At 47.8% G+C, this 23,231-nt stretch overlaps 1 protein-coding gene across 6 annotated transcripts in view; it reads left to right on the top strand.

Moving 5' to 3' along the window:
• Positions 1–18,656, top strand: part of INTS10 (integrator complex subunit 10) — a 29,610-nt gene extending 10,954 nt beyond the window's left edge. For 2 of the 6 annotated variants that reach the window (XM_020890677.2, XM_070459766.1), the window contains exons 10-18: positions 3,073–3,229; positions 4,587–4,669; positions 5,685–5,837; positions 7,156–7,264; positions 10,900–10,979; positions 12,507–12,669; positions 13,491–13,584; positions 16,261–16,338; positions 18,259–18,503. In XM_020890677.2, coding sequence (XP_020746336.1) covers positions 3,073–3,229; positions 4,587–4,669; positions 5,685–5,837; positions 7,156–7,264; positions 10,900–10,979; positions 12,507–12,669; positions 13,491–13,584; positions 16,261–16,338; positions 18,259–18,415 — 1,074 coding nt within the window. In that variant the 3' untranslated portion in view covers positions 18,416–18,503. Of the gene's footprint in view, positions 1–3,072; positions 3,230–4,586; positions 4,670–5,684; positions 5,838–7,155; positions 7,265–10,899; positions 10,980–12,506; positions 12,670–13,490; positions 13,585–16,260; positions 16,339–18,258 lie in introns of all 6 variants that reach the window. The other 4 variants (XM_070459765.1, XM_020890679.2, XM_020890678.2 and 1 more) reach the window with 4 other exon arrangements.
• Positions 18,657–23,231: the final 4,575 nt, after the last annotated feature.

Genomic DNA, 23,231 nt, shown 5'->3' with positions numbered 1-23,231 from the left:
GAGTTTTCCCAACACCATTTTGCTGAGGAGATTGTCTTTTCTCCACTGTATATGCTTAGCGCCTTTGTTGAAGGTTAACTGACTGGAGGCATGTGGGTTTGTTTCTGGGCTCTCTGTTCGCTTTCATTGACCTGTGTGTCTGTTTTCATGCCAACACCAGGCTGTTTTGTACTACAGCTTTTTAATTTTGTCTGAAGCCTGGGAGGATTATGCCTCCAACATGATTCTTTTTCCTCAAAATTGCTTTAGCAATTCTGTGTCTTTTGTGGTTCCATATAAATTTTAGGATTATTTGTTTTAGCTCTGTGAAAAATATCACAGGTAATTTGATAGAGACCACATTAACTCTGTAGATGACCTTGGGTAGTATGGCAGTTTTAACAATATTAATTCTCCCATCCCAAGAACATGGGATATCTTTCCATTTCTTTGAATCACCTTCAGTTTTCCTTTATCAGAGTTCCCAACATACAGGTCTTTCCCCTCCTTTGTTAGGTTTATTCCTAGGTTGTTGGGGTTTTTGTTCGTTTGTTTTGATATGATTTTAAATGATATTCTAATTTTTTAACTTCCTTTTCTGATATTTCATCGTTAGTGTAAAGAAATGCAACAGGTTTCTGTCTATTTATCTTGTGTCCTGCTACCTCGCTGAATTCGTTAATTAATATTTTTGTGTGGAGTCCTCAGGGTTTTCTACATAGAGATCATGTCATCCGCGTGCAATGGCAGTTCTGCCTTTTCCATTCCAGTTTGGATACCTTTTATTTCTCTTTCTTGTCTGATTTTTATAGTTAGGATTTCCAGCGTTGAATAGGTGTGGTGAGAGTGTTCCAAATTGTCTTGTTCCAAATTTCAGTGGGAAAGTTCTCAGTTTTTCACCATGGAGTATTATGTTGGCTGTGGGTTTGTTGTAAATGACTTTTCATTACATTTGAGATACGTTCCCTCTATACCCACTTTGTTGAGAATTTTCATCAAGAATGGAATTGAGTTTTATCACATGCTTTTTCTGCATCTGTTGAGATGATCGTGTGGCTTTTGTCTTTTCTTTTGTTAATGTGGTGTATATTACATTGATTGATTTGCATATGTTGAATCATCCCGTGACCCTGGGATGCATCCACCTTGGTCATGGTGTATGATCCTTTATTGGTGTTGTTGCATTTGGTTTGCTAGTATTTTGTTGAGGATTTCTGCATCTGTATTCATCAAAGATACTGACTTGTAATTGTCTTTGTTTGTCAATTGTCTTTGTCTGGTTTGGTATCCGGGAGTTGGCTTCCTAGAATGACTTTGGGAGTGTTCCCTCCCCTTCAGTGTTTTGGAGGAGTTTGAGAAGGATCAGTATAAGTTCTTTTTTTTGTATGTTTGGTAACTCCAGAGTGAAGTCATATGGTCCTGGACTTTTGTCTGCAGGGAGTTTTTTTTTTTTAATTACAGATTCTGTTTCACTTCTAGTGATCAGTCTGTTCAAATTGTGTTTCTTCTTGATTCTGCTTTGACAGGCTCTATGTTTCTGGAAACGTGCCCATTTCTGCTAGGTTGTGCAGTTTGTTGATGTGTATTCATGCCAACAAAACGTCTTCATAGTATGTCCTTAGGATTTTTTTGTCTTTCTGCTGTACTGGTTGATATTTCTTCTCCTTCATTTCTTGTTTATTTGGGTCCTCTTTTTTTCTTTTTAGTGAGCCTGACTGAGCTTTGTTCTTTTTTTTAAATGAGGATTGGATATATTTAGCTGAAATATATGTACCTTTATTTATTGAAGTATAGTTGATTTACAGTGTTGGATTAATGTCTGCTGTACGGCAAATTGATTCAGTTATACATGTATTTTTTTTTTTCAGATGCTTTTCCATTATGGTTTATCACAGGATATTGAATAGAGTTCCCTGTGCTATACAGTAGGGCCTTGTTGTTTATCTGTCTCCTGTGTGTAATATGCCTCTGCTGACCGCAAATCCCAGTCCTTCCCTTCCCTAGCCTCTCCCCCCAGCAGCCACAAGTCTATTTTTCTTTCATAGATAGGTTTATTTCTACATTATTTTTTTTAATGATCTCAGTGGGGTAAAAATCTACAGGGAGAATTTAATTTGGGTCACTGAATTAATAAAAATGACTTTGGTGGAATGAAAGATTCAGGAAATTTTCAGGAAAATTAAGTGGAGCTGTCTTACCTTAACTTGTTTTCAGCAAAAGTCTGACCATACTCAGTGACATTCACAATAGTTGCCTTTCCCCGAGGCCCTCTTTTTTCTTCAGCTTTATATTATTTGAGATGAAAGGCAAATCACAAATGTTTATTATTAAATAAAATGGGTAAGTGCAGACAAATGGACTCCTCGCCAGACACCTTGCATTGGGTAGCTGTTGGAGAAGGTATACAGTGAACATAAGTTCACTTTTAATAATTTGGTTTCTCTCAATTATTTCTCAGAGGACTCAGGCTTTAATTTTTATTCCACTACACAACAATTTTTTGAAAGCAAATTAAATAATGTCACATATTGGAAAAAAGTAAACTATAAAATAGGTACTACTTAATTAAGCTCTATCCCTAAACATAAAAATGTAAGTTTTGGCTTTTATAGCATTAATATGTCTTTAAGTTATTAGAAGTTTTTACTCTGTAGCTTTACTCTGAAGCTGCCATAACCTTAGTATTTTATCCTTAGTATTTAGCCTTAGAATTTTATCATCAGAAAACCGTAATTTTAAAAATAAAAATTGAAAGGATGAAAATTTTATATTATCTTTTAATATTGTTATTTTATATTATAGTCTTTTACAATTGTTAAATTCAAAATATTTTAGCGTACTCATGATCGTATCCTTTGATATAAAATTTATACAGTAATCAGAGTTGACGTCAGCAATAAACATGCAATAATGTTCAAGTAGTGACTGTTTCCAACCCACTCCAGTGTTCTTGCCTGCAGAATCCCAGGGACGGGGGAGCCTGGTGGGCTGCTGTCTGTGGGGTCGCACAGAGTCGGACACGACTGAAGCGACTTAGCAGCAGCAGCAGTGAGTATTTCTGTAACTTCAATCATGTTCTTCACATTCTCTAAGCAGAGTTCGGACGATGAAGACTGTTCAGCAAAAGGAAGGAACCGTCACATTGTCATTAACAAGGCAGAACTTGCTAACTCGATCGAGGTGTTGGAGAGCTTCAAGCTGGCCAGAGAGAGCTGGGAGCTACTCTATTCCCTGGAATTCCTGGACAAGGGTAAGGCGGTCTTGTCCTGTTGGGATGTTTCAGTTTTTGTATGGAATTACCACCCCAAAAATATTCATTATTCTATTTGAAATGTCAAGTCACTGATGGCTAAGTAAATTGATTATGGTAGTTCACACATTTTAGGATCATTTTTGAGCAGGAAGTCCACAATCAGTTATAAATATTCAAATGACCAGTTTCCTCTTAACTGTTGCACTGGGTAATATAATCAGAGTTGGGGTGGAGTTGGAGGGAGAGTTTTTGGTCTTTTACAATTTATATTGCTGGCCTTTTTCTTTGCTTGGTGGGTTTGTTCTGTGCTTTTTGGTTGTTCTGTCCCCCTGCGTTGTATCTGCCTCCAGCCACATGTACTAAGGTTACAGGAGATAGTGCTGTTCTGTCTGCATTAATTCCATTGCCTGAAAGTGAAAAGCTCAAATTCCAAGGACTGCAGGAAGCCAGTTTGAGTACAGACGTAAATAAGGAGTTTCTCTGTGTAACATTTACACCAGTGAGTAGTTCAACATTACTTAGAAATGACTAGCACTTGGCTAACCAGCATATTTTTCTTATACTTTGGGATCGAGGCAGTGACTTCCCTTTTGGCCAGTGGACACTGGTCCCCGGCCTGCTTCTGTCATGTGCCTCTACAGATGCTTTGTCTGATGTGTTGTCATGTTTTCTAGTAAACACCACATCCCCCGATTTGTCCTTATCACATGTAGAGTTGTGAACAGGTTTGTGACTTTTGGAGGGGATTTTTTTTCTTGAGTTATAGGTTGGCTTTTAAATAAATGAGTGAAACTCTTAGTGTCATATGTCGATTGTTTTAACTAGATGAAAACAAAATAGCTTAAAATGAAGTAATGTGTGAAAAGCACTTTGAACAGCTCTTAGAGCATGATATGTGCTTAGTGAGTGTCAGTGCCTGATGAGAATATTTCTTATGTATTACTGGTAAGTATTCTTTCTCAGTTGGTAAAGAATCCATCTACCAATGCAGGAGATGCAGGAAACCCAGGTTTGATCCCTGGGTCGGGAAGATCCCCTGGAGAAGGGAATGGGTACCCACTCCCTTATTCTTGCCTGGAGAATCCCATGGACAGAGGAGCCTGGCGGGCTACAGTCCATGGGGTCACAAAGAGTCCGACACGACTGAGTGACTGGCATTGTCACTTGATTCTGCCCTAACTTTACCATCTGATTAAAAGTTCAGACCATTGTTTTAGGAATCAAAGTCTAAAGTTACATCCATGTTTTGATAATTTGTCTCTCTGACTGTTGTTCTCTTGACGGGTATATCAGTTTTATTTTCTGCTTCCGTGTTACATATCTTTGATAAATTTGTTTTTGAATTCTTGCTCAGAATTTACAAGAATTTGTTTGGCGTGGAAGACGGATACTTGGCTCTGGCTGAGAATCTTCCTCAACGATATGATCATCTATCAGGTAATGTGGGTTTGTAAGTACCCGTGTCCAGACGAGACCGTGACTTCCTGAGAACATCTTCAGCGTGAAGGTGTGTGTGTCCCCTCCCGCTCTGAAGACAAGTGTTCTGTCTTCACCGGTGGGGGACTGTGCTCCTCCGTCATCTCAGAGCAGCTCCCAACACCAGGCCTACATCTTCTGTGTCACGTGGGACATGTCCGGTCACACCCCTCTGTAGACGTCAGAGTTTACTTTTCAAAGAAAGATGAGCCCTGCTCAGCCCCCTCTGCTCTGGCGGAGCCCTGCCGCCCGGCCCTGCTGTCCTTGAGCGGGACCAGCCCAGAGGAGACAGGACTCAGGCCCGAGACAGAGAGGCTTTGGGCCTCCATTACGAAAATGGGCAGGTTCCTGCTTCCAGCCTTCATGGAGGAGAAATAGTCAAATATTTATAAAGAAAGAAAGAAAATGAAGTTGCTCAGTCATGTCCAACTCTTTGCGACCCCATGGACTATAGCCTACCAGGCTCCTCTATCCATGGGATTTTCTAGGCAAGGGTACTGGAGTGGGTTGCCATTTCCTTCTCCAATTTATAAAGAAACGGCATATCCAAAATGTACTTTTATCAGAGAGCTTGTGTTATTTTATTTCCTCTCAAGAATTAAGACCAGAAAGAAAAATCTTGGTGTTTATAAGGTACCTCCATACAGATCCTTCACTGGCTTTAACTGAGTGGGTTTGATACTGTTGCGAAGTCTCCGTTCCCTTCTTACTTGGTTCAGCAGAGGTCCCTGATTTGGAGTTGCTTGCTAGTGGCTCTGGAAGGTTTTTTATTATTAATTTATTTGTTCTTATTTGTTTATTTATTTTACTTTGTATTGATCTTAAAAGGATATATGAAGATTGTATGCAAAGATGCATATCATAAAAAAGTACTTTCTCAGGACAGTTCATGAAGGCACGTAGAATATAAGAGCAAAAAGCAAGTTTTTTTCCTGATGGCCATGTTTCTCCCTCCTTGCGGTTGTGACTTTCTCAGGGTCAATATAAGAAGGCCATCGCCAGCTTGCATCACTTGGCAGCTCTCCAGGGATCACTTCCTCAGCCACAGATCTCGGGACAGGGCACCTTGGAGCATCAGAGGGCACTCATCCAGCTGGCCACCTGCCACTTTGCTTTGGGGGAGTACAGAGTGAGTCCTGGGTGCCCGGTGGGTGTGGGGACCCCCCTGGGTGCTCTTAGCGACCCTGGGACTTCCTTTCTTTCCCAGAGTAGCTTTTTAATTCCATGCATATTTACTTGAAACTTGCTCTTTCTGCCTAGGTTTTATTACCTGATCTGCTGGTGAAAAAGCTTAGTGATTCTGTTTTATTTAATTTCCTACTTTCCATCACGTACCTAAAGTCAGGAGATGGGTATTGAGATATGGCGGCATTTGATTCTGAGTTCACTCTTTTCCCCACCACTTAACTGGCCTATCTCCAGAGTTTTAAGTTTTTAACTGCCCAGCTGCCCACCTCTTGAAGCTGGAGCCTCATGACCCTGCAGCCATGGGTGGTTCTGGATGTGCCGGAATGCCAGCCCCTCAGCCCAGGCGGTTAGCTAGGGCTTGGGCAGCTGAGCCCCGGGGTCATCTGCTTCCCGCTCTGAGCAGCCTCACAAGTATTTTCTGGACATGCCAAGATAGGAAAAAGGCTGGGTAGCAGGGATTTAAGATTGCACTTCCTCGTCTGTAAAATGAAGGTAATAGGAAGGTTGTGCCTGACACACAGGAAGTGCTCCCTCCACGACCCTGTCACTCCTGGAGTTTGATGGGTGGGCCGAGGGTAATGCCCTGCTCTCTGTGGGTCAAGACCACCTGCTCAGTGGGGCGCAGGGGCCGCCTCTCATCCGCTAATGCATCATCTGTCCAGTTTCACCCCTGCTTTCTGAACCACACCCTTAGGTGACTCCAAAGCCAGTGCATAGTCCTCCCCACATCTTTCTCTCCTCTGAAAACCCTTTCTTCTCTTTCTACATATAAAAACCCTCCCGGCTTTAAGGCTCACATCAGGATAACCGTCCAGCCTAAAACTTCTCCTGCTAGTTTATTACCCTGTGTGTGTTTCTACTTCATTTTAAATTCTGCTCCTTTACCGTCTGTCCCATTTTGTTAATTTCTCTACGCAGTGAGTTAGTAAATGTCTTTAGGACGGGGTGTGCTTCTCCTGGATTCCACGGTGCTGCCAAACACTTTAAATACTTGATTAGTTTTAAGTTGTGTTCTTTTGTTGTTTAACAGCAGAGAGTGGGTCCGTGTTCCCTGAAAGGTCTAGTGCATGAATTTAATCTAAGTTATTTTTCCACGTTCACTATCAAATGAACAGCAGTGACCACATGGGGTCCGGGGGCCACCAGTGCTCCCGGCCTCTGTGCCCAGGTGGCCTGCTGTGTGCTGCAGAGACTTTAGTTATGGAGATGTGGTTTCCGTCAGAAACTTAGTTAGTTCCTTCTGGTCTCGTCTTCTCCAGATGACGTGTGAGAAGGTCCTCGATCTGATGTGCTACATGGTCCTCCCCATCCAGGACGGAGGCAAGTCCCAGGAGGAACCCTCCAAAATAAAGCCCAAGTTTAGAAAAGGTACAGTGGCAAATCCTATTTTTATTTTCTAGAAATAGCTTTAGGACCCGCCGCTGGGAGTTTTCTTTTACAGTTCCTGACAAGGTGACAGCGTGAGATCTGCGGAGCTTGGCAAGTTGTGTGAGAAGCAGAGTGCGCGCCAGGCTGCTCTGGGCTCTGGGTCCACGAGCAGCCGTGCGTCTCTGGGTCCGCGAGCAGCCGTGCGTCTCTGGGTCCGCGGGCAGCCGTGCGTCTCTGGGTCCGCGGGCAGCCGTGCGTCTCTGGGTCCGCGGGCAGCCGTGCGTCTCTGGGTCCGCGGGCAGCCGTGCGTCTGTCCTTGTCCGACGCTCTCTTCACTTCCCGAATGTGCTCTCCTCAAAGACTGTCAGAGAACTCCTTTTTCCATCTTTACCAGTTCCAGGAAACTTTGTGATGATTAGCGGAGAAGGACTGCTCAGCATATCTCAGGCTGCTTTGAGCTTCACTCCAAGTTGCTCATTTGTTGAAAAATTACATAAGTTGAGCTGTGATGCTTCGCAGGAAAGGAAGAGGACCCTACTGTCCGGATCTCAGTTCCATCTTAGAGGTGGAAAAAGATGCGCCGTCAAACCCAAGCCCAGGAGAAAACAGGGAGTGATAAAGACCAGACCAGAAGTTAATGAAATAGAAAAAAAGGAAGAAAATGGAAGGAAACTAATAAAGCCAAAAGTTAATGAAATTGATGAGCCCCTAAGAAGACTGATCAGAAAGACAGGGATTACAAATGACCGATATCAGGGATGGAAGAGGGAACATCACCCCGGATCCTGCTGAAATCAGGAGGACAGTAAGAGCATAGGTTGTGAATAACTATGCCAATAAATTCAGCAATTTAGATGAAATGGAAAAATTCCTTCAAAAACACAGCTTACCAAAATGGACACAAAATGAAGTAGAAAATCAGAATAGTTTATATCTATCAGATTAAATTTGTCATCAAAAACTTTCCCACAAAGAAAATTCCAGGTCCAGTTGGCTTCACCGTGAATCCTGTCAAGCATTTAGGAAGAAATGACTTCAATCCTGTACGTAGTTTTTGAGAAAACAGAGAAAGAGAGAACACGTACCCCTTCAGTTTTTAAGACCAGCGTAACCCTGACAGCAAAACCAAACAAGGGCATCACAAGAGAAGAACATTAAAGGCCAGGGTCTGTCACGATCACAGATGCAAAATGCTGAAAAAAATATGAGCAAATACAGCCACATGTAAGAAAGATAAGGCATAATAGCTGAGTGAATGCAAAGGTGGTTTAACCCAGGAAAGCCGATCAGCACAGTTCACCACATTTGCAGATTAAAGGAGAAAAATCATAAGACTGTCCTAATAGACGCATACAGAATTCAATTATGTCTGCATTTATCATTCATGATTAAAAACAAACAAACAACTCAGTAAACTACAAATAGAAGGAAACTTCCCCAGCATCATTCTTAGCTATGAAATAACTGAGTGCTTTTCCCAAGACCAGCAGCAACGCAGAGGTGTCTGCCCCCAACACCTCAGTGCAACATCCTGGGGATTCTCGCCAACACAATAGGCAAGAAAAAGGAAGGTGGGAAAGGAACCATCTTTATCCACAGCTACATATTTGGCCATGTAGAAAAGCCTAAGGATTCTCTAGATTGAATAACATCAAAACCCATAAACCACTTAGAGATAAATTCAATGAAATATTGCCCAAAACTACTTGGAAAGATTCTCCACCTACTATTAGTATAGGAAATTCAGGTTAAACAATAAGCTGTCATTTTATATCGGAATGCGGAGAGTAAAGGGTGGCTGTGTTGACCATCAGGACATGAAGATCCACATCATCCATGTGCTTCTGGAAGGTGCATAGATTAATGCGGTCGGTTTGGAGACCAGCTTAGCAGACCAGGTCACACATCTCACTGCCTGGCTATGTGCCCCTTCTGGATGCAGACCTATCAGTGATTTCCAAAATGTGGGCCCTCACCTCCTGGTTCATGGATTTTCAACTAGAAATTTTCTTTTTTAGTGAGATAGGCTGTAAGTATATTATTAAAATGAATGTATCGCCAGTAAAATGGATGAATTTTATTTCACAAACCTTTTGTTTTAGGTATACAGTTGACCCTTGAACAATGCAGGAGTTAACCCAAGGGCTCTGACCCCCTTCTCCGCCCCCCACCCAGTAGTCAAAAATCCAGGTACTTTTCTCTCTCTGCCTCAAAACCTGGAATTGACGAGTGACTTACCCCTAGGGCAGGAAGCTGCAACAGTTTGGACAGAATCAGGGCTCAAACCCTAGTTCTTTTGATTGCACACACTGTGATCTGTAATCCCGCAGTTAGTTCATTTAGAGACCTGTAAAGTGAAAATGCCGGTACTGTGTTTACTGGAAAATCCACATACAAGTGGCCCCATGCAGTTCAGACCTGTGCCGGTCCAGGGCCAGCGGCGTGAACACGCGTAAGTCTATGTGCACAGGATCCACACGAAAGCCGTGTCTCTGTTTCTCTCTGCTTCTTGCCCTTGGGGTAGAGAAGGATTTAGGGTATAAGGGGCACACACCATAAAGGAACTAAGGTCTTGGTTTGAAAAACAGCCGCTGCTTTTTCTACAAGTATACAAGAAAATATATATAAGAATGTTTCAGCACTGTTTGTAATAGTGAAAAATGGGAAATCCCAGTGTTCACTGGAAAAGAATGGATACATCACTGGTGGTCTGTGTTACCAACAGAACATTATGTAACATGGAAAACCAACAAGCTGGAGTCACAGATGTCAGTACTGCAAACAGTCAGCGGAGGGATGCGCAGGCTCAGACACCATTTATCCAGCAGACTGGAAACATGAGGAACGTTCCTCTGAGGTGTATGGATACAGATTCCTGCATGACAGGCACGCAGTGTATGTAGGAATGCTGAGCCCCTCATTCAGAATAGCACTTACCTCTGGGCTCCCCTCATAGCTCAGTTGGTAAAGGATCCGCCAGCAATGCAGGAAACCCCGGTTCGATTCCTGGGTCGGGAAGACCCCCTGGAGAAGGGATAGGCTGCCCACTCCAGTATTCTTGGGCTTCCCTTGTGGCTCAGCTGGTAAAGAATCCGCCTGCAATGCGGGAGACCTGGGTTGGGAAGATTCCCTGGAGAAGGGAAAGGCTACCCACTCTGGTATTCTTGCCTGGAGAATTCCATGAACTGCATAGTCCATGGGGTCGCAAAGAGTTGGACACGACTGAGTGCCTTTCACCTTCACTTTCTTTCCAGGCAGGGAGGCAGGGATCAGAAGAGGCTCACAGAAGGTGAACTGAAATTTGTGATGCTGTGTATGAAAATCTAAAAATTAAACCCAGTGTCAACATTTTATAAAACTTGAGTTATAAAGCACACTGGTGTTTGTGATAATGTCATTTTCTATATATTTCAAAGGTTTCATAGTAAAAGGTATTTAAGCAATTTGAGAAATTTAGATTGAGACATGAAATCCAGAGACGATTCAAAAACCAATTTCACGTTCACTAAATGTAATTGTGGCTTAACAGTGTTTGAGACCATGTGACCGCTGCTTACCCTTTTTGTTTTAAGGAAAGCACTTTAAACATTTGCCCCTCTAAGCTCTCTTCTTTGCCTGTTGTGGACTTTTCTTAGGTTCGGATCTGAAGCTTCTGCCTTGTACCAGCAAGGCCATCATGCCCTACTGCCTGCACTTAATGTTGGCTTGTTTTAAGGTAAGCTTCATGTTCATCATGCTACTATGACTGTTCAGTCACTCAGTCGTGTCTGACTCTTTGCGACCCCATGGACTGCAGTAGCCAGGCCCCTCTGTCCTCCACTGTCTCCCAGAGTTTGCTCAGACTTATGCCATTGAGTTGGTGATGCCATCCAACCATCTTATCCTCTCTGCCCCTTCTCCTTTTGCCCTCAGTCTTTCCCAGCATCAGGGTCTTTTCCAATCAGTAGGATCTTTGCATCAGGTGGCCAAAGTATTGGAGCTTCATCATCAGTCCCTTCCAGTGAATATTCATAGTTGATTTATAGGATTGATTGCTGTGATCTCCTTGCAGTTCAGGAGACTCTCAAGAGTCTTCTCCAGCACCACAGTCCGAAAGCATCAATTCTTCAGCGCTCAGCTTTTTTTATGATCCAACTCTCATGTCCATACATGTCAGCTAGAAAAGCCACAGCTTTGACTCTGCAGACCTTAGATGGCAAAAAGATGTCTCTGCTTTTTAATACACTGTGTAGGTTTGTCATAGCTTTTCTTCTAAGGAGGAAGCACGTTTTAATTTCATGACTGCAGTTACCACCCGCAGTGATTTTTGAAGCCCAAGAAAATAAAGTCTCAGTGCTTCCACTGTTTCATGATTAGCATGAAAGGAATTTAATTCAGAGGATTGTTCTGATGATCTGGAGTGATTCAAGTTGACATCCTTGAGCACACATTAGTCTTTCGATAGCATGTCGGTAGAGGGAAGCAGCGGGAGGAATAAACAAATATTTATTAAATGTCAGCTGCACTAGGCAGAGAAGAGTAGGAAATGACCTCCGTCCTTGAGACGCAGTATTGCCTATTACTGCAGGCACCAGTGGGGCAGACTCGCACGTAGCCTTGCCTGTCGTGATGTCCAGTGCTCTGTGAATGAGCCTGCAAGTCAGGATGTGCTCGCTGCAGTAGACGGGAGCACAGGTGCTCTTGGGCTCAGAGAGGGCTGTGAGTTTATCACCCTAGAGTGAGGGCACCGGAGTGACCGCGTGCAGAGGTCCCCAGAGCTGGGGCGTCTCGGGACGGTTGACGGAACGCAGGGCTGGGGCGGCTGGGGGCGGACAGGCTGAACCGCCCCACGGCGGCTCCTGAGTGGACGTCTCCGCCTCAGGGCGCTAGTTCCCAGCCCTCACTCTTGATCTGGGCCCCGGGCGGCAGAAGCACCTTGGAGGCCTGCTGATCCCGACCAGGAAGCCCTCTGACCGTCCTCCCTTCACGTTCCTGCCTGCTCCCCGCCTGCCCCGTCCTCGGGTGTCCTCAGACCTTCTCTCCACGGGCGCCCCTGGCCTGCCCTCCACCCCCCACCCAACCCCGTAAGAGAAGCCCCCCGGTGCTCAGCTTCCTCCCGCCTCAGCCCGCCGGGCGCGGGGTCCAGGTCCCCCGGCCGGGCCCCCCCCGCCGTCCCCCCCAGGCGGGCGGCCTCCCGCGGCAGCTCCGGGGCGCCCCCCCGCGGCAGCCCCGGGGCGCCCGTGACCCGCCGCTGTGTGCGCAGCTGCGGGCCTTCGCGGACGGCCGGGACGACCTGGCGCTGGGCCACGTGGTGGTGCTGCTGCAGCACGAGTGGCCGCGCGGGGAGGCGCTCTTCCTGAAGGCCGTGGGCAAGGTCTGCCAGCAGGGCAGCTTCCAGTACGAGAACTTCTTCAGCTACGTCACCAGTATCCTTCCCGCCGGGCAGCAGCTCCGTGCGCGAGGGACAGACGCGCGGGGCAGAACGAGTGGTGTCAGGGATGGGGGGGCAGGCGGAGCGTGACCCGAGGTGGGATCGTGGCTGTCCGCCCTGTGAAAGGGGAGACCTCGGAGAGGAGTCGGGAATGCCGACAGCCCCAGTCCATCGTCCACTCGGAGCGACTTCTTCGGAACGTTCCCGGGATGCCTGGAGGGCCCCCCCAGTGGCGGATGGGCCGCGGGACCTAGTCGTTCATTGGCCTCCATCCGGGCAGGGGCCCCGGGGTCCGTGGTCACAGCCGCAGGTGTCACAGGTGTGCTGAGCACCCCCCAGGGACGCTGCCCCAGCAGCACCTGCTTTCATGACGGGGAGCACGGGACGTGGTACGCTGGTCACGGAGAAGCCGCCTTAGAGTCCAGGGCCTGGTGTTCACACTCGCTTCTCTCACACACTAATTTTCATCTGCGAGGAGTCTGGCCTTCCTGTCCAGGTGCCTAGAGCAGTGCTCCCTAACCTGTGGGTACAGGTACAGGGTGAGAATAACACCCCCCCTTTTTTTTTTCACTTATCAAGAAAGCAAAAGGTGTTGCTTTTACGACCATATAGACTGTTTAACCATCGATATGAAAACCGTACATCTCTTTGGGAGGGAGTTTGGTTGGCGTAGGGGTCGTTGGTTTGGACTCAGGCGGGCCCGGGTTGCTGGTGGGAGGGCTATGGGCCAGTTACCCAGGCACTGCGAGTCCGTGTTGGCCTCCGAGAGAGCAGAGCTCCTGGCTCTCGCACGTGGTTTCCTGACTCTGGCCTCAGATATTGACATGCTGGAGGAGTTCGCCTACCTGAGAACTCAGGAAGGGGGGAAGATCCATCTGGAACTGCTGCCCAATCAAGGAATGCTGATCAAGTAAGCAACCCCCATCTCCCGCTCTGTGTATGTGTCGGAAACGTTTGTAAATTTCTGTAGCTTTCAGACATTCAGTAGAAAGGAATCCAGACCTAGTCTGTTTTTAAGAAGGTTTGACTCCAGGGATCCTTTTGAACTTGTCATTCCCTTAACAACATTTCTGATGGAAGCATGTTTAAATTGGGGTAGTTCTGTCACTTTTGATACTTTTTTCACCAGATGAAAGTCTCATTCTCGGTATCTTTTTCCTTTCTAATACGTACAGACTATAATTAGGATCTAAACATACAGATCCTATAATTTCTGATTAGAACGCTTTTCATTAAGAAAAGCCATGCTTCACCACAGTTGTGCTGGACTAGGAAAAAAAACTGCAGACTTGGTTTACACACTGCACTTGGGTTTCAGTGGTGATTCAGGCCCTCCCCAGTGAGTCGCCCGGCTCATATCAGGTGCCTCCCCTCCCAACCTCTGCAGAGAGGCTGGGGCTTGGTCTGGGCGAGCCCCCCTACACCTGGATGAAGTCAGTGACCATTTATGATTTTTAAATAGCTCACGACCCCCGCTTCTGCCCTCCAGTCCTCATCGCGGTGTAGACAGTGCATCCTCTTTGCTGTAGACGGCCACGCATGATGTGACGTGCGGTCCCCCTCCGCGTCCTGCACGGCCCGTGTGTGGAAGTCAGGTCTCTGCAGGAGACTCGGCGGACCCGAGCTGCTGAGGCTCGGACTGCCTCCTTTTCCTCCCTCCTGAGGGGGATGAGTGTTCACTTGAAAGCAGGAATTTGCATCTTGTTCCATCCATGGAGGGTGTTAGAAATGTCAGGAGAGGGAAGTGAGAGGCGTTCCTTCTGGATTCCCTAAACCTCAGGGTTGGGCTCAGCCCACGTGGGGTACTGTCAGGAGTGGGAAGCTGGGAGCCGGTGAGGGGGCTTGTTCTTCATCTTGCAGATGTTGCTAAATATTCTGAAGGTTTAACAAGACCTGTACACATTAGCTGGCTTAGGCAAGCATGCCAGACATGCTTATCTTTCTGCTCTGTTAGCTTCCCTCGAACGTGGGGAAGATAACTGCCTGGTTCAAAATATTCTTAACGGTGTTTGAGAACAAAGATGGCTTTTTGACACGGGAACCTATGGTAACCCGTTTTGTGTTGTGACTGCCTGGTTTTGAGGCTAGATTCACAAACATAACTTTTGAATAACTTTTCCTTTAATTCCCATGAACACACACCATACAAACTGTCACAATACAGGGACAGCCTCAGTTGGATCAACTCCATTTAGTTAAGTTTAAGCCTCAGTTTAACAATCCTTGCACCACTAAGCTGATCCTCAGCTGTGGAAGGTGAGAGACGGGGCTGTCAGACAATCAAGACTGACCCTTCCTTCTTCGGCCAGTTTTACTGAGCTGCTGAAGACACGGGGACGTGCAGACCGGCTCTCAGACGGGGTGAAGACCCGGCCTGTTGGACAGCCAGCGTGACTGACTGTGGGCTGTTCAGGGCGAGGCAGAGACACAGCAGGCATTTCTAGGCTTTTGAGGATTAATCGTGCCCCCCGCCCACGGTTAGTGTAACCCTTAGCCTCTTGTGACGCCCTACACCCTGCAGAAGACCGCTCAGCTTCCTAGGAAACCTGCTCTTCCGTCAGTCTGGAAGCAGGCCTGGGGGCTCCTGCGTAGCGAGCTGACTGTGTGAGTCTCAGAGTTCACTTGAAACCTGCCTGTCAAATTTCTGGTGAGAAACTCCCGCAGAGAAGCAGGCCGCCTGAGCCAGTTGAGGTACAGTTAGGATCTTGAGTAAAACCATCCCATTCCTTTTCCTTTTGGTTCGCAAACAAGTTGTCCGCAGCTATCACAGATCTCTCGGGGGGCCCCGCAGCTGAGTGCAGAGATGCGGGGAGCAGAGGCCAGCCCCTCCTGCCTGGGCGAGGCTGCCTATCCGTCCTGGTGTGGGGCGAGTGCCGGGGCCCCGGGGCCTGACGGCAGGAGGGACCAGCTCGGGTCTGCGTTCTGCAGGTTGCCCTTTCGTATCTGAAGCAGAGAACCACTTCCCCGCAGATGCTGGCCGTGCCCTGGAGGCACTCGGCTGAGCGACCCAGGCACTCCATCCCCACGGGTGCCCTGAGCTGGGCGCGGGCCGGTGCTCTCAGAGGTGGCCCCTGGCTAACGTGTTATTGTCATAGCGCCTGCGAAGCCGCAGCCCAGACTCACGCTGTCCCCCTCCTGGTCCTTTCCACGCTACCTTGTGAACTTTAAACTCAGCCTCTACCAAAAACACGGCCGTCCCGTCAGTCTTCTCGGAAGGGCCTCTTCCATGTGGGGCTTCAGTCCCATCAGAGATGGTTCAGAGGAATCGCCAGGTTGCTCTGTGGGTCTGGCGTGGTCATGAGGGGCGCGCAGGGGCTGCGTCTGAGCCCTGCCCCTCCGTGGCCGTCCCGGGGCACCGCACCAGCCCCTTCCCCGGCGCCCCCTTTATACCAGATCTCAGCGGGCTGAGCTGGGGCCTGGACCGTGCAGCCGGGGCCCCGTCCTCCCGAAGCCGCCGCGCGGGGCCCGGGGCTGCCGGCCATGTGCAGGCGGCCCCCATCTCATGCGTTTTCTCTGGAGTGTTGTTTTTAAGTGCAGGCTGAGTCGGTGTGGGTGTTTGAATGCCGCTGTTTGCTGTTTTTTAAAGGCCTTCTAGCCCTCCCATGGGGTTACTGCAGCAGGAATTCTTCCCTGTGCTTCAGCCCAGCATACAGACTGCCGACAGGTACCGCGCAGACACGCCTGCTCATAGTGTGCTGTTTGTGGACATGTCTTACCGCCCATGGTTTTCAGCTCTCCGTTCCTCGGTGCCCTTTTTTCATGCTTTATTTAATTTTTTAATTTGTTCTGCATTCCTTGGCAAGCCATCTGGTTGTAATATTGTTAACATTTCTTATTTTTTTCCATAAGTTGCCAGTGTTTTTGTGTTCAATTTAAAAATCATTATGGATCTGGAAATGAGTGAACATTATATGAAAGTGTGTCAGATTAAGATCAGGCACTGAACTACGATTCTCTTTTCATAAAACATAAGGCATTTGGTGATAAATGTTTCAGGATAGTGAAACTCAGAAGTACATTTTTATTCTGGGATTTCCAAACTAGTGCCCAGGGTTGAAGTTTCAGCTCAGTGGGCTTTCTTTAGCAGAGTTATTTTCCTGACACTGACCTCACTTTTCTGAATTGAAAATAACTGGTAGGCAGGACACCACGTTTATAAACTGGTTTATCCTGGTCTTAAACCACAAAAGCTAATTCCTTCTCTTCTTCATCCAAACTTACCAGAGCGATAGAAGCTCTGATAAATGTAACTGAGTTGTACTGCTCTTCATGTATGGAATCAGTCTGGCCTTGGGCCCACGCCCAGCGGGACATGGCATTTTGTGATTACTGGCCTGCAGGGGAGCCTTTGGTTGGAGGCACCCAGGTCCTTCACTCAGAGTCTGCAAACACCAGTCTTTCACTGGGTCAGAGGGCAGGCTTTCATTTGGGGCTGCAGGCTGGGTCCCCCAGGAGCCATATCTCGGCAGCACAGAGGGGCTGCTTGTGCCCCAGTGGGGCTCACTGGGCTGTGTCCTCCCTCCGAGGTCAGCAGCTGGACCCGGCCAAAAGTGTCCACAGAGACCCGAGTTTGGTCCGTGGCCGTGCTGGTGAACGCTGTGTAGTTGTGTAAACTGCCCACGGGCATGTAGATTGGCCTGTATTATAGCACTCTTCTCACCAAGCCTGGGTTTTCTCCCCCCTTCTGTTACATTGCAACTTTTCACTTCTGTTGTTCTTACTTTGTATGATTCAGGTTTTAAAGACAGAAACATTTTAAGAGTGGTCTCAAACCTTTTAATTTTGGCCAGTAACCTCAAAGTCTAGTTTTTAAATCCCTGTGCCTGTCTGAGGGGAGTTAGGCAGAGGGCTGGGCATGGAGGTGCCTTGTGTTGGTCTGAATCCACCCCATCACCGAGCGGGTGGTTACAATGCCTTCCCTCTGACTTGAACCCATTGAACTTCGCTAGGTGTTTCTTTTCCTTCCTTCGTGCTGGTGTCTGGGGTTCCCTCTGTGACCCCCCTTCTCTGAAGCACACCCTCCAGGGCGCCCTGAGCGACCCAGCTGTGCTCCCCCGACGGGGGGCTCCCAGGCCCCCCTAGACCTCGAGGAGGCCCTCCTGCAGCGACTCTGCTCCCCCGTGTCCATGCCAGACCCTCATCTGAGGACCCCAGCTGTGCCCGCTTCCTGCACACAGGCCTAGCATTGTGGGGAGCAGAGTTGTATTGGTGACCCAGGCTGTGCGGGGACCCCAACCGCAGCCCTGCTCGCTCGGGCGATCCGCCCCCCGAGGCCAGCCTGGCTGGGCCCGAGCACCGTGTGGCCTGAGCAGTGAGCCCCAAGTCACCGAACCGTGTGCGACTCACAGGGGAGCCCAGCGTCAGAGCTGCAGGGGCCAAGCCCACGCCCCGAGTGGGGCAGGGACGCTCCAGTTCTGAGTCCTTCCGAGAAAGACCAGGCAGGTGGGGCTGTTTGGTCAGGGCGTTCTTCTTTCCAAAGCTCTCCGCTGGGTTTGAGGCAGGCTGTTCTCCTGCCCTGGAACCGCAGGCCCGCGCGGCTGTGCTAACCACCTGTCCGTTTGTCTCCCTGTCACCGCCCCGCCAGGCACCACACGGTCACCCGGGGCATCACCAAAGGCGTGAAGGAGGACTTCCGCCTGGCCATGGAGCGCCAGGTGTCCCGCTGCGGCGAGAGCCTGATGCTGGTGCTGCACAGGTTCTGCGTCAACGAGAAGATCCTGCTGCTCCAGACCCTGGCCTGAGCGCCCTCCTGCCGGGGGCAGCCAGGGCCCGGGCTCGGGGGATGGAGCGCCACCGGATGCACTTCAGGAGAAGGGGCTTCCGGGTTTGGACTCCTTGGTCACTTAGAAGTCGTTCCCAAGAGTCTGAGAAGCTATTTCTATTTTTGTCACTTTTTGGGGTAATTTTTGTAAATCAAAAGAACTTGTTTTGTAAATAAATTGCAGGGTTTTTTGTTTTGTTTTTACTTTTTAATTCTTATAAGTGTCCGAACGAGAGTGTCCTTTATTTAGAAAGACATTTCCTTCCAGGATCTCAAGATTTTCTTTTGCACAATTGGTTTAGGCTTTGGTGAATATTAGGTATCAACACCTGGACCTTTTCCTTCAGCAAGTTTTACTACTGAAAACCTTCTTGCCAGAATGAATGAGTGAACTTCCACTGAAGTCTGCCCAGAGGTCCAGGAAGGGTGTGGAGGACGCCTCCCCGGCCCTGCAGCCCCCAGGCCACTGATGCCCGGAGCCAGAGGGCCTGTCTACCAGCCCAGCTCCAAGCAGGCCGAGTTCCTGCCTCTGCCTCAGGCGGGTCATGGGAGCAGGCGCGGGCCCTTCTCTGGGTGGCTGTAAAGAGGGAGAGGGATGTGCTGGGGACCAGGGCTTCCCACCTCTGAGCCCAGCACGGGTGTCAGGTTGCTTTCTGTCACTATTCCTGAAATGTCTCAGGTAAGCATCACATGAACAGTTGGTTCTCGGCAGCCTGAAGAATGAAAGCACCAAGTTCAGTCACTGCTGGTGAAGCAGGTCCATTGGCTGGACGTGCAGCAAGCCAGACACTGAGGTGCAGTGCTTTGCAGCCACGTGAGGAGGCAGAAGAACAAGCCTTGGAGGGGTGAGGGGCACGTGTGGCACGGGCGGGGCGGCCGCCGAGGGGTGAGGGGCGCGTGTGGCACGAGCGGGGCGGGGTGGCCGCGGAGGGGTGAGGGGCGCGTGTGGCGTGAGCGGGGCGGCCGCCGAGGGGTGAGGGGCACGTGCGGCGTGAGCGGGGCGGCCGCCGAGGGGTGAGGGGCGCGTGTGGCACGAGCGGGGCGGCCGCCGAGGGGTGAGGGGCACGTGTGGCACGAGCGGGGCGGCCGCCGAGGGGTGAGGGGCACGTGTGGCATGAGCGGGGTGGCCGCAGACATGGGGACAGATGAGGTGATGGCGCTTCTGTACGGGGGCACCTGGTCTCCTGCCTCAGCACATTGATGCCGGAGGCCCGAGTGTGATCTGAGGGTGGAGGCTTCTGGTGGCAGAAGGCCGTTCACAGCAACCCCGCACGGCCCCACCATCAGGGCTGGGGATCCCAACCAGGCGTGGCCACCTTGTGCTGGGCAGGAGCTAACTCCAGGCTCCCGGGCTGCAGGAGGCCAGGAGGCTGTGCATTTAAGGAGGAACAAGAGAAAACAACCAAACTGAGCTTGTTGAGTGAAAACAGGCCGCAGGTGGAGCAGTTTTAACCTGTTCTCTTCACTGGAGTCCTGTGAGAGAAGCTCAGGAACTGTCAGTCACCGGTTCTGGTCAACCCTCTGGAGCATGGCTTCATTACTTTTCATAAGAAGTTTATATAAAGGGGCTTCCCTGGTGGTCTAGTAGTTAAGAATTCACCTTGTAATTCTAGGGGACACAGGTTCAAGCCCTGGTTGGGGAATTAAGATCCCGCATGCCACAGGATAACTAAGCCTACTCACTGCATGAGCCCGACTAAGACCTAACACAGCCAAATAAATATATGGTTTTTTTTTTGTTTTTTTGTTTTGTTTTGTTTTGTTTTTAAAAAGAACTGTTTATTTACTGAACCTGGGGCAGATCAGATACACAACCAAATTTAAATTTACATCTTTTAACTCAATTTTGAAGTGTTTGCACACACACGCACACACAAATTGGCATGCAACAGTTGTCCTAAGGTAAAACTCAGTCACCTTAAACTGTTGCAAGTATTTTCACCGAAGGTTGAAAAAAAATTTTTTTTACCCTGAACATGAAAACCTGTAACAAATTTAACTATACAAAACTCAGTTACTTGTAGCTTTCCCCTTGCAAAGATCCAAAAAAAAATGTACAAGTAACCAATATACATCAGTCACAACATAATCCTGGATCATCCCCACACCAAAACCAGATGCTCCTTGATTTTTAAACCCATCATCAGAGACCAAAAGAAAGTCGTTTTGTTCTATACAAAACAAAATTCACATGTGCCAAAAAAGAAAGACCCAAGAAAAACAAAAACCCTAGTACTGACAGTGATGTTCAGTACCCTAATTAAAGTGGCCAAAATGCCACTGATCAAAAATAAAATAGTGGCTGTATATCACTGCAAAGAAATCCAAGAAGCTTTAACCCTTTGGCATCGGAAATCCAGATTTTTCCAATTACATGAATGTATACCTCCTACATGCCAAGAGCAGAGAAGGTGGATGCACCAGCATAGAAAGAAAAAGGGCCACCATTTGCTGAAACACCCAAAGAACTGGCTGTAATAGACTTCTCACAAGGTTAGGCAGAAACCAAAAAATGGCTATTAGCTGCTTGTGTCAACAATTTTAAGTGGAGGTGATTGAGTTCTAAGGTTCAAAGTGAAACTTTGGAGGGGTGGGTAAAGGTTGTTGGTTTAAGTCTTATCTTTAAAGCAAAAACAAGATAGACAAAATATAAAAGTACCAACCTGGTCACATACTCTGGTCACAGAGCTCTACCATCAAGCTGGATAGAAAATGTCAAGATTCAGATTGTTGTTTCTCAACAAAATGAATCTTTCTAATGACTTGAACTGCAGGATAAGGGATCCCAAGAATAGAGTCATTTTAGTAAAGTACTATCAGTAAAGTACAGTTTGTTCAAATAAATATATGTTTTTAAAAATACTTTTTAAAAATGACCGTACGGCTCAAGACAATCTACAGATTCAATGCAATCCCTATCAAATTACCGATGGCACTTTTCCACAAAACTAGAACAAAAGCTTTAAAAACTTGCATGGAAACACACAAGACCCCACCCAAATAAGCCAAAGCAATCGTAAGAAACAAAAAGAGCTGGAGCAATCAGACGCCCTGACGAGGCTACAGCACAAAGCTCCGGGTGTCATGACAGGACGGTGCTGGCCAAGAAACACACAGCTCCATGGTGCAGTTACAGCACCCGGAAATGAGCCTGTGCACCTGTGGTTAATCTATGACCAAGGAGGCAGGAATATGAAATGGGAAAAAGGCAGTCTCTTCAGTAAGTGGTGCTGGGAAAACTGGACCACTATGTGTAAAAGAACAAAATCAGAACATTCTTAACATCATATACAAAGATCAACTCAAAATAGATTAAAGACCTAAATGTAAGACCAGATACTATGAAACTCTCAGAGGGAAATATAGGCAGAACATTCTTTGACATAAATCATAGCAATATCTTTTTGAATCTATATCCTAGAGCAATAACAAATGAGACCTAATTAAATTTCAAACCTTTTGCACAGAAAGGAAGCCACAGACAGAACGAAAAGATAACCCAGAGAACACATTTGCAAATGATAACAACGGACAGTCTTCAAAATATAGAGACACCTCACACAACTTAAATCAAATAACCCAGTCAAAAACTGGGCAGAAGACTTAAATACATTTCTCTGAAGATGACCAGTGGCCAAGAAGCACATGGGGAAGATGCTTGATAACACACATTATTAGGGAAACGCACATCAAAACTACAATGAAGTAACACCTCACACCAGTCAGAATGGCCATCATCAAAAAGTCTACATATAAATGCTGGAGAGGGTGAGGAGAAAAGGGAGCCCTCCTCCCTGTTGGTAGGAATGTAAATTAGCGCAGCCACGTGTGGAGGCTCCTTAGAAAACTAAAAATAGAGCTACCATATGACCCAGCAATCCCCACGGAGCAACTAGGCCCGTGTGCCATCACCACCGAGTCTGTGCTCCAGGGCCCGGGAGTCGCAACAAGAGGAGCCCCCGCTCTCTGCAGCCAGAGAAAAGCCCGGCAAAAAAGAAAACGGAGGCAGTGAAGGCCCAGCACAGCCGAAACCAAACAAAACAATTAGTTTTTAAAAAAATCATCCTGTTTCTACCATCGTGTGTATTGCCCCTAGCAACTTTCACAGTAAGCACTCGACCCTTTTCGGATTCATAATCCCTTCCTCGGATCAGTGTTTGAGGGCCACACACATCAAAACAAGACTTTCTAACACCCACGTCTGTAGGCACCAGATAAAAAGGGGCCAATCATCCCCCCCCCTTTTTTTTTTAATTCAGTGGTGCCTGGGGTTTTTGTTAAACTGATGTGAGCCGTCTCCTAGGCAGGCAGGATTTGGTGCCACTTTACAGGGCTTCCCAGGTGGCGCTAGTGGTAAAGAACCTGCCTGCCGAGGCAGAAAGACATGAGAGACTTGGGCAGGTTCGATCCCTGGGTCGGTGAGATCCCCTGGAGGAGGAAATGGCAACCCACTCCAGCATTCTTGCCTGGAGAATCCCATGGACAGAGGAGCCTGGCGGGCTACAGTCCACGGGGTCGCAGAGTCAGACACGACTGAAGGGACTTGGCATGCACACACCACTTAACGAGCCAAACAACATATGGAGTTTAATCAGAAGAAAATTTCTTAGTATCAAAGTGGAAAGGCGTGACCACTGACAAAGCGCAACAATGAACAGCCATGAAAGGTGGGAAAAACAGAAAAAGAACTGACCCCTGTAGAGAAAGTCCTGGAGAGCAGGACAGAATCCCAGTGGCCCTGAGACGGTAACAGACACTGTGGGAAGCCATGTGCTCGGCCCCGCGGGAAGGAGCCA

Source organism: Odocoileus virginianus, chromosome 32 (assembly GCF_023699985.2).
Source record: "Odocoileus virginianus isolate 20LAN1187 ecotype Illinois chromosome 32, Ovbor_1.2, whole genome shotgun sequence".
Lineage (NCBI taxonomy): Eukaryota > Metazoa > Chordata > Mammalia > Artiodactyla > Cervidae > Odocoileus > Odocoileus virginianus.
The sequence above is the reverse complement of the archived record's forward strand: the minus strand, read 5'-3'. Positions and strand labels throughout refer to the sequence as shown.